This window comes from Monopterus albus, unplaced genomic scaffold (genome assembly GCF_001952655.1).
Source record: "Monopterus albus unplaced genomic scaffold, M_albus_1.0 scaffold209.1, whole genome shotgun sequence".
NCBI lineage: Eukaryota > Metazoa > Chordata > Actinopteri > Synbranchiformes > Synbranchidae > Monopterus > Monopterus albus.
In genome coordinates this window covers 231029-241602 of record NW_018128089.1, presented here as the reverse complement: position 1 = coordinate 241602, position 10574 = coordinate 231029, and the positions used below count along the sequence as shown (strand labels likewise).

Below are 10574 nucleotides of genomic sequence, written 5' to 3'. Positions count from 1 at the left end.
TGAGGAAAAAAATGAACTTAAATGATTTTAGCATATGGCTGCAATATAACAAAGAGTGAAAAATTTAAGGGGGTCTGAAAACTTTCCGTACCCACTGTACATGTAAAACCCTTCCTGCATTCAAATCCTCTATCCTGGTAGCTTTGTGAAACCTGACCTAGATTGAAGAAAGGCCAAACTCCAAGAGCTTGGGGCTCCTCATCCGCTTGCCGGAGAGCAGCCTGTTCCGTTTCATTAGCCTATTCAAGGTGGTCATGAACAAAAAAAGACCGCACTGTGCCAGCCAGGAATTGGTCACAGGGCTGGATGCATTCCATTCTCAGTCTGGTCTGTGATCTTTAGAGAAAAAACCTATAAGGGATGAAACTTCTGCATATTGTGTCCTCATTTGAATCCATTCTGACACAAGTCAAAAACACATTAAAAGCTTTGTCACACTCACACTAAGAGAGATTTCAGGGGAAAAGAGTCAGTCAAGTAGAGGAACAAGTACTGTGCAAGTAACTTGAGCTGCCAGTTGTTGTGGGTGGGCTCAGCTCTCACTCTTCAGACTGAGGAGGGACTGGGACCATGATGTTTTTCTATTTAGTGATTACCCAGCCTAATGGGCATGGTGCACCCATGGGAACGGTAAACGCCTTTCTCACTAACATGGAGGATTCCCACTGAAAAAAAAACACTTGTAGTACCCCTCCAGATTTCCAGGCTGAGCAGGACTGCATGTCTTCCCCCAAAGTTTTATCCTTATAATACAATAAATGTATCTCCCCACTAAGCAGTGTCTTTAAACAAGGACACCAAGATGTTATATGAGAACAACAGCAAACCTAATTTTTCTCCTAAGTAGTGATCATTCTGTAGCAAAAAAATACTTGTTGGTCCTCACTTTATAGCAAGTACAAGAACACACACACACTACAGGTCTCTGTCTTCTCTGTTGCTGAACACAAACATCTGAAAATAACCCTGAATATGTCATACAGTGAATTTTCACAGCAGTAACTTAATGATCTGCTTCACATACCCTTACCCGGTGGGAACTTGATGTTAGTTCCACTTTGCTTTGCCACTGTATTTTTTCTTCTGTCTGTTTATGTGAGAGTTGGGCTGAGCGCTTCTCATGCACACTCACGCAGCCAAACAGAGGATGTTGACAGCAATACTATCACTGTAGAACAAAATCTGCCAGTAACAGCAGTGTATCAAACAGCTGTCAAACACGCTGAACACAAGCTTGCAGAAAAGTGACGTCTTTACCATTTTGCCCGAGGTCAACTAGCTGAAGTCCCTGTTTAACCTCTAAGTCAGAGTCATTTTCACAGTGTGCTTGTTATGCTAATACTGGAGATGTAACAATGCTGACAATTTACCAGTCATGGGCAACAGCTTTATTTGGCCAGTAAAGCTGATTCTTATTCTGAAATCAGGAGCATCCTTTCTCAAAGTGATTCTGAAAAACTGGCCCATGCATTTGCTAGTTCCAGGCTGGACTACTGTAACTCTTTACTATCAGGATGTCTCCCGTATTAGCTTCTCTCCACTGGCTCCAGGATAGAATTTTAAATCCTTCTCCTAACAGACAAATGCCATGTCCTGCTCCTGACTTCCTGTTAGAGACTTATGGTGAAAGGAACTTCCAGGTTATCATCTCATTCTCTTTAGCTTCACTTCTGCCAATCAGTGACTGATTCGGATCACCTGGCTAATTCCTCTCACCTGTTGCTTGTCGTCTCTGCCCTACATATACTGCTTTGTTTCCTTGCTCTAATGGCCAGATAGGCATCCGCACCATGCTATGTGTTCCAGCTGTCATCTGTCTGTGCACCTGCATTCTGTCAGCCTGAACCTCATTTCTGCACCTGTTGCCTGGCTCTTCACATGCACAACACAGTTCTTTCCAACCTTCATTCATCACCAGACCTGTATCTTGTCTGCACTATCTTGTCACCAAACCTGTTATTTCTGCCTGACTGAGACCTGCCTTCAGACCTGTACTCTGCCCACTGATTCTTGTCTGCCTAGTGCTTTCCACCAGCTGGACTGTATTGCTGTCAGGTTCTCTCCAGTTCATGTTACCTATTAGGGTCAGACGTCCTAATACCATGTAGTACATCTTAATCAGAATCAGCTTTATTGGCCAGGTGTGTTAAACACATGAAGGATTTGACTCCAGTACAGTGGTTCTCAATGCGTATGTACAATGTTCTTCTGTAAAGCAATGAGTAAACAAGATAAGACTGAGAGAACAAAATAGTTTGCAAGCATGTAAAAGCTGCTAAACCCCAGTGTATTTACATAGCATTTCACTCAGTAAAAGAAATTTCAGGTATATGTGGAATATATAACAAAATATGAGCAAAACTCCACCACTGCTACTAGCCCAAGTGTTACAGCTGCAGATTCATAACAGCATCTTTCTACCATTCACTGGTTGATGCTGCTGTAGCTGAACCACCTTCTGTGGGTGGTGGCTGAGTTTGACTGCTCTTGAAAAACATCCTTATATTACTACATGAAACACAGCACAGACAAGACAACCTGCCATGACGATGTTTAAGCTCACATGACATGATTAAGGATTACATTTCTAAATAATTTGTAATGTTATGTTCCTATTGAACATAATGACACTGAAATGTAGTGGAGTTGAGTAGACAGCATCTCAAATTTGTCCTTAAGTACAGTAGCCTTATTGAGGAAATTTTTGTAGTCAAAAAAACAAAACATCGCCATGAGAACACAGTGTTTTGCTCCCATGGTGTTTCTCACCGCTGGTGTTGTTATGATATGGTATCAGCTTTTTTTTGTGTGTGTGTGCTCAGAGTGCTTTCACAGAAAACCCACATGCACAAAGACACAGCTGCTCAAAGACACGGCTGCTCAAAGACAGCAACAGCTGGAGGACTTACCGCTGGAACAGTTGGTGCCACCCCAACCCGGCTCACACTGACAGGTGTTGGGGGCCGTACAATGTCCGTGAACGCAGCTCTCTGCACAATGAGCTGGACGTGGAGGAGACAAGAAGACAGGCCAGGCATCAGTACAGTCACAGAGACTTTAAAACTTTAAAAAATATATCTGCATAGGAATTAGTCATGTAGGGTTAAATAAAACTTTAAACTTATACTTTCCCTTTAACAGTGCTGTACAGTTAAGACATGGATCTGACTTCTGACTGAAGTCATGGTCATGCACTCTATTTGGACTGTTGTGAGACATGGCTTACTTGAGACATCCAAATTTGAAAAGTTATAAGTTCAGACCAAAATAAGAATGGCCGACCTTGTTTAAAAGTATGTCTAATCACTATCTTTGACAGTAAATGATACTCAAATTGTGGTACGGACTAATTTTCAGTCAGCTTTTTTTGTCCCCATGCACACAATAATTTTAAATTAGTCCGGTGTTCATTCTAATTTTAACTCTGGTTTGGTTTCCACCAAATCTTGGGAAAATATCTGGCCCTTTAGCTGCTAAAACTTTATCAGCCATCATCTAAAACTGAATTTATACTCCCTCCAAACTACAGTATATGTCAAATGTTTGGTTCAGAAACCCCGTCAGACCATTTCAGACAGCACTCTTTAAAACTTCTGAGAGATCATAAAGCAAGCCCCTCTGGCTGCTGCTTAGTGTTAGATGAGTAATGTAAGTAAATTGTGTTTATCAGTTTTTTCCTCAGAAAGCAGCTGCCTGTTGCTGCCTGGAAACCAGGCTGACGAGAGCACTGAGACTGAACCAAAACATTCAGTCTGTGGAACACAAAACTAACACAGGCTAAAAGAGGCTTAAGAGCTCTGTAGATCTGTGAGGAACTTAAGAGCTGGTGATAATTCTATGTGGGTTCATCACTACAAACACCCCCATTTCAAACTAAGTCTGCAGCAGGAGGAAGCTGGGTCATAAAACACAGGACTTTCCCACCAGAGAAAGGTGTTCCAGTGTGAAACATTCCCCAGCCTTAACCATAGGTTTATTATTGTAATTGTAAATGTATTATTGTATTACGTTCACCATAATAACAGCAGGCTGTGTGTTAGCATAATGCTTTATGTTACTGTCACTGATGAACAACAGTTGTTTTTGCCACTGGCCCCTCTGGCTTCACACCTGCTGAGATAAAGTGGTGGGGGGTACACAGTAGCCTCACTGACAAGCCACTGTAATAATAACACATGTTGTTTTATTAACTAGTGACAGTCATTCAGCTGAACCATGCTTCCCATTTTCTTCAGCATGTAGAAGTGGGATGTAATGGTACGTCGCTCCAAAATCTCCTGCAGAATCGATGTGTAGTGATGGTGAAAGCTAAAGCATAGGACTTACATAAAATTTCCTACACATCAAACCATTCAGTGACCTTTATGGTGCATTTGTTACTCTATATTATTCCACAGTTTATTTAAAAAAAAATTTGATGTTTACAAAAGTTCATAATAAGTGACAAGAAATTTTATGACTTGTATTTTTTCCCTTGCTGTATCGAAAGTGAATCGAAGCCCAACCTGGCCATGATTTGTGTGTCCCATTACACCCCTAGTGTAATGCTTATGTTTTTTTTACCATTGAACAAAAGAAAATTTAATTAAGTTTCCTAAAATGGTGTTTTTCATTAGTTAAATCAATGTGCAACTAAAGCTGCATTAACAAAAATTTTGCACAAATTTGGATAAATCAATTTAAAACCATGTCTAGAACTGTTTTCTCCTTGCTTTATCCTCAGGCCTTGTGTTTATTCCTTGCCTTCTGTGGCCACTGTTGTTAAAATCTGCACCACACCACTTCCACGCCCCCGCTGATGTCAAGTATGTGACATTGAATGCGATATGATAGAGGCCAGAACATTAGTACTGTATCAATATTACTGGGGAAAACATTCCTTTTTATAATGTGCTTGTGTTACTGCTTTAGGTAGGAAAAAGGATCGCTGCAATGCCACTGAAAACCATGGATTCTGTGGACTATATCAGAATCAGAATCAGCTTCATTGGCCAGGTGCATTGGACATGAGGAATTTGACTCCGGTCAAATGTCTCTCAATGTGTATGTACAATGCCCTTCCATAAGGCAATGAGTAGACAAGTCAACAAGATAGAACTGAGAGAACAAAAAAAGAAAAATAATGTGTAAACAAGAAAAAGGAATGTGCAGATAACTCACGAATGCAGATCTCTCCATTCTCATGGAAGCCTGGGCAGCACTGGGCCTTTCTTCGGTACATGGTTTTCTCTCCTCTACGGTATGCTGTTCGATAGCTCACTCTGTGCACAGACAGAAAGATGGGTCACACTCAGTTAAGGAAATGCTACACACTGCTGCCGCGCATCAGGTCTCAGTGATGCATCCCTCACCTGTGTCTGGTGCACTTGAACCAGTTGAGGATGTCGGTGCAGCTGGTATAATAAATCTGATCAAAAGGATGGGCGTACGTCTCCTGCACTGTCACTGAGTAGCTGAAACCACAGGAGAGAGAGAGATCAGTGTGTGGGTGTGTGTATGCCTGACATCCTACCACCCATATGTATTCAACTTTAAACAACATAGGCAGCATAGCAGGGAAATCTGCCTCCACCTTTTTTCTTTTACATTTCACTTAATGGACTTCCCTTCAATTCTGAAATCAGCCAAAAAGTAAAATTTACTTTTTAAACAACTGTGTCACTTATGTGTTACTGAAGATGATTTTTAGAAAATAAACAAGGTAGCAGCCTGTATGTTCTGTAGGTGTAATAACTAAGTTTTACAAAGGAGATTAATAAAATATAGGTAGGTACACCTGAGGTGTTCAGATCAGTCTCATAAAAATCTGTCTCATAAATTATCAGCCTAATAAATGATTAACAACAATTTTGGAATTTTAACTAATAATTAAAAGTAGCAAAATAAATGAAATTTTTTTTAAAATTATTAGCCTTTAGATTTAGTTGTAACTATTACAACCAGATTTATAGCACCAATTGAAAAACATTGCAGTGAAGGCATTTGGAGTGTTCTGATGGAAGAAGCTGGTAATATTTGAGCAAAAACAACAATAAACTTCATTTAAGAAATGTCTTCTTTTGTTCTCTGTCCATAGTTCTGCATAGAAAGGTGTTGTCTGTGATATGCAGTGCAGAAAGACAGAATTTAGTCTGTGCTTGGGGTTTATATGGGCAAAGTTACACCATATTGTGTTTCTCTATTTTCTGGTGAGTCTATGGGTGGATTAGGAAGTTAATATATGAAGGATTGTGGGAAAATGAGTCTATGTGGCTGGGATAATCCCTACATTTCACCCATGAACACTTTGTTTCTTGCCTGATTAATCTGTATACAAACAAATGCAAAAACAAACAAGACAACATGGTGATGTGTGAGCTGCAGAGGTAGGTGTATTTTTGCCCCCCTGTGATTTTTCACACATGGCTACTCTTAGTTTGAATGCATCACAACACACTGTCATTAGACTGATACTGAACTGTGGTCTTCTTCTGTTAGGTGAGGAGGTGGTTCTTGTATATTTGATCTGCTCCTGCATAATTAGTTACCATGGTGACTGGAATCAGTGGGAACATGAGAAATCTCTGTGGCACAGATCCGTGAGGTCAAAGGTCTCAAAAATGATCAGAGCAATGTGGCTCACCTCTCCCAGTAGCTGCAGACGTTGGGGTCCTCCAGGCTGAGGGAGGAAGTAATGCAAGGCAGGAAGCAAAAGGCTACAGCCAACATTACTGTCCTGTGGCAGTGCAGTGACATAGCCATCTCAATCAGAGCTTCACCTTTAGACAGAGAAGGATGAGGAAAAGACACAGGAACACACAGAAGCTGCTTAGATGGTACAGTGACATACAGTTAGATCACGAGAAAACACTGAACAATCTGTTGGTTTTGTTTAACTATAAAAACATGTTCTCAGTTGTAGAGTGATTTTGAGTCATGCTTGGTAAACAGTATACCTGCTAAACATCACCATGTTAAAAGCACAATTGTGAACTAATAGTGTGTTAATTAAGCCTCAAAGAACTCCTGGCATAGGCTCTTCATCTCAGGTCATTTTGAGATTCCAATGGAGGTCACCAGTCATTACTCTTAAAGTCAATCTTTCAAAACAAATCAATTCAAGTCTCAAATGATCGAATTCTGACTGGAGTCCAAGTCATGTGACTCCACACCTCAGGCTTGTGTGTGAGAACATTTGTAGTTTGTGTATTTTGGAATTTAGCTTTTCTGCGGTCTCAATTTGGCACTATTTTTATACCCTGATTTCCCTCATTGAAATCTTCTCTTTTAATTTTTTTTGCACAGTCTGAGCAGCATGAGAATTCTAGAAGAGCTGTAGGCTTCGCCATTTGCAGCTTACTTTCACCACACACACACACACCCATTCAATGGGAACGTTTCATTTCCAAAGTGGTGCCTTTAGTCTTAAAACATAAATGTTTGATTAAAATAAATCTGAGTCATATAATCAGCAGTATTCAGCACAGTTCTATCTTTACTAGTTGGCGTGGAACTAAAAACATGAGGATACACAGTATTTTGTTTACCACAATGACAGAACTCCAGTGAGAGACTGGTGATTCCACAGGGCTCTGGTGTTTAGGTACTTGAAAGAATCTTTTAATGACAAGGCAGACTTATATGACTCCTCTTCCCAAGGAGCAAGACTTCTGTAATTTGATAAAAAATAGAATTAATTTAATTTTATAACATAAACCACATTCATGATGCATTCATTAAACTAAAACCTATGATATATTAAAAACTGCTATGGCCATAGCCGCACTTTTTAATCAAACAGAAATATAGTTTTTGTATCATTAATACACACTTTCAGAATTTAGCCTGACAGAGTTGCTATCTTTGGAAACTTAAGGTTCTGTTGGTTTGAACATCACACTATTAGAGATAAACCTGCCAGTGCGTCCTACAGGCTCTACAGTTTTTTTGTAACTGACAAAACCACTCTGATCTACTGAGATGAAGAAAATCTCAGGCTGCAAAGAGGAACAATGCTCAGACAGTCACTGCTGTCTTCTTATGTTTGCTGTATTTATTCTGATCACAGTATGAAGTGTTCATACTTATAAAGGAAAAAACAGGTTAGATATAACCTACCATGAAAATATATGTGGCAATGCCGAAGTACAATCTCAGTGCAGTAAACTGAATAGCTACACCTGTGACAGCTGCAACAACGCAGTAACAACATCTATGGCTTTCAGTGAAGTCCAAATGCATGAACAAGGTTCTAAACTAACCTGTGGAGTTCCTGGTCTTAGCCCGGGTTTTGTATAATGCAACACAGCTTCACATGGTAAAGGACTGTTAGACATCAGCAACATAAGCATAAACGCAGTTGCATCACTGGGGAAAAACACCAGCATTAAACCTACATGCTACTACTAGGATGAAGATATATAGGAGAAAGACTGAATTTTGTCTCCTGTTAGTCAAGCTAAAAAGGTATCACCTCCCAGTCAGTATGGACAAGAGTAATGATAAAGTGACCAACCTTTCAACATACAGTATTTGAGATAGACTAGCCTACTCAGACATACCTTTTAAGTTTAATATTCAGAAATTAGCTAAAACAAAAATGCTGCAAATGTATATGCTGGCTCACTGTTGCTCACAGTGGTGTGTGTTTATACTGTACATCAAAAGGGTCAAACACCATCCACACCGTGAAGCATTATGTGAGAAAGATATTTCAACTGAAAACGTGCTAAAATATAATCCAAAATGTCAAATATAAAAGTTTAATCTTTGGCGGGATCTTTAGGATTTGTCATTGTGTCTACAGCAAATATGTCTAATCTTCTTCCTTAATGGCACAAATACAGCTGTTGCCTCCAGCACATTACTCCAGCTGTTCTATGATTCACGAAGTGACTGAAGAGCCCTCTATCTTGTGGCTAGCCAACGTTTGAAATCAGTTAACAGAGGAAGCCTAAAAGATGTCTCCAGTGGCTGTAGGGCTGCTGACACTGTGTCTGTGCAGGCAGTTTATGGGCCAGCAGGGCCAGTCCTCTCTGGTTTCACTGAGCTACAAGAGGGCACAGCTGCAGCCACCAAACAGAACCCCTTCCCACCTCAAGACAACTGCACCGCTGCACAAACAAGGGCCATGCTGTGTGTATGAAAGGTTGCTCCAGACACACAAACCGCTAATGGAGCAGATTAGACTTGGTAGCACAACTCTGATACATTGTTCAAGGCAGCACAGGGTTGACATCTCTTTGTGTGCTCATAAAGCAGAATGCCCAGAACCAAGACTTGATGTCTCAAGTCCCTCTAGGCCTAGATAAAGGCTGCACTCAAGCCATGGACCAAAGTCTAATAGCAGACACACAAGAGTTTTGGAGGCCCATTTTTCAAAATATGAAGCAATTCCAATACACTCAACAATTTAATATGTCACATAAGAAATATACACAATATGAACTTCAAACCCAGCGATTAGACATTGATCTTTAACCATTTTTGCTTAAAAATGAGTCTCATCTCTTTCTCCAGTTCCAGTCATTAATGGTTATAGAGGAAATGAAATTTCAATTACACAATCAGACATGTACCAAAACATTAATAGTTGTACTGGACCAATATGGTTTCAGAGACTCATCAAGACCTAACTCAAGAACACCATGTCCTGAAGTTCAATCGGTGCAGTGGCCATTCTCACACTACAGTCTGTAAGAAACATCTATGATTTTAAGGCAGAAGCAATTTATTACAGTACAATATAAGCTCTGACTATATTTACTGTGCAGATCACATTTTCTGTTTAGGTCTGTGCAGGTCAAACTCATACGATGTGCCATATGTTCCAAAATTTGTAAAAAAAAAAAAAAAAAAAAAAAAAAAAAAAAAAAAAAAAAAAAACATTTTTAAAAAGTGAAGTTTATAGTGAACATTGTTGTATCATAAATACATTTCGGGCATTTGTCACAAACCAAAGAACTGGAAAATTCCAGTAAATTCAGTCAGTGGGGCGATTCTCTTCATTGTTGATAAACCTCTTTCCTTCACAACACATAGCCTACACGCATTAGGAGACGCGAGATTGCCGTCCCAACATGGCGGCCACGTTGACGCATCGCCTTAATAAGACAGCAGCAGCTCATGCGGCACCTAGTGTTTTCACTTGTGCTTACAGAAGCTTATTCGTCTGATGACAAAATCTGCAAGTTTTTTTATACACTTTAACTAAACCCCTTAAGTAAATAATTTTAATGAAAGACGGGTAGTTAATTGTTATGCATTTACTGATCCTTGTTAGCCTAAAAGGCGACCAAAATTTGTTATTAGGCTATTAATCACATCCAATCTTTAATTAAATCATACAGGTTGGCTACCCTGGTTAACTTTCGAAGAGGAACATTACCTTATCTGTTAGAATAACGATTCTGCCTTAATGCATGGAGCCGTTCGTTGGTGCGGATGGTAATATGTCCAGTAATTAATAATGAAACACAGGCTAACTGCGCTGTCCTCTGCAAAGCCCACAGGACATTCAGCTGAAGAGTGCGCTGTTTATGGCAGCGTTCAGTCAGATGAGTGGAGTCTCCGCTAGCGTTTCAACACACTGACAA

At 40.0% G+C, this 10574-nt stretch overlaps 1 protein-coding gene across 3 annotated transcripts in view; it reads right to left on the bottom strand.

Annotated features, from left to right (window-relative positions):
- The window catches only part of megf10 (multiple EGF-like-domains 10), a 23822-nt gene extending 13248 nt beyond the window's left edge, over positions 1-10574 (bottom strand). Inside the window, exons 1-6 of one of the 3 annotated variants that reach the window (XM_020618811.1) lie at positions 10367-10574; positions 7527-7649; positions 6623-6758; positions 5352-5453; positions 5161-5261; positions 2910-3002 (exon numbers count right to left, since the gene is read on the bottom strand). In XM_020618811.1, the coding sequence (XP_020474467.1) occupies positions 2910-3002; positions 5161-5261; positions 5352-5453; positions 6623-6741 (415 nt within the window). In that variant the 5' untranslated portion in view covers positions 6742-6758; positions 7527-7649; positions 10367-10574. Of the gene's footprint in view, positions 1-2909; positions 3003-5160; positions 5262-5351; positions 5454-6622; positions 6759-7526; positions 7650-9935; positions 10332-10366 lie in introns of those variants that run through there. The other 2 variants (XM_020618812.1, XM_020618810.1) reach the window with 2 other exon arrangements.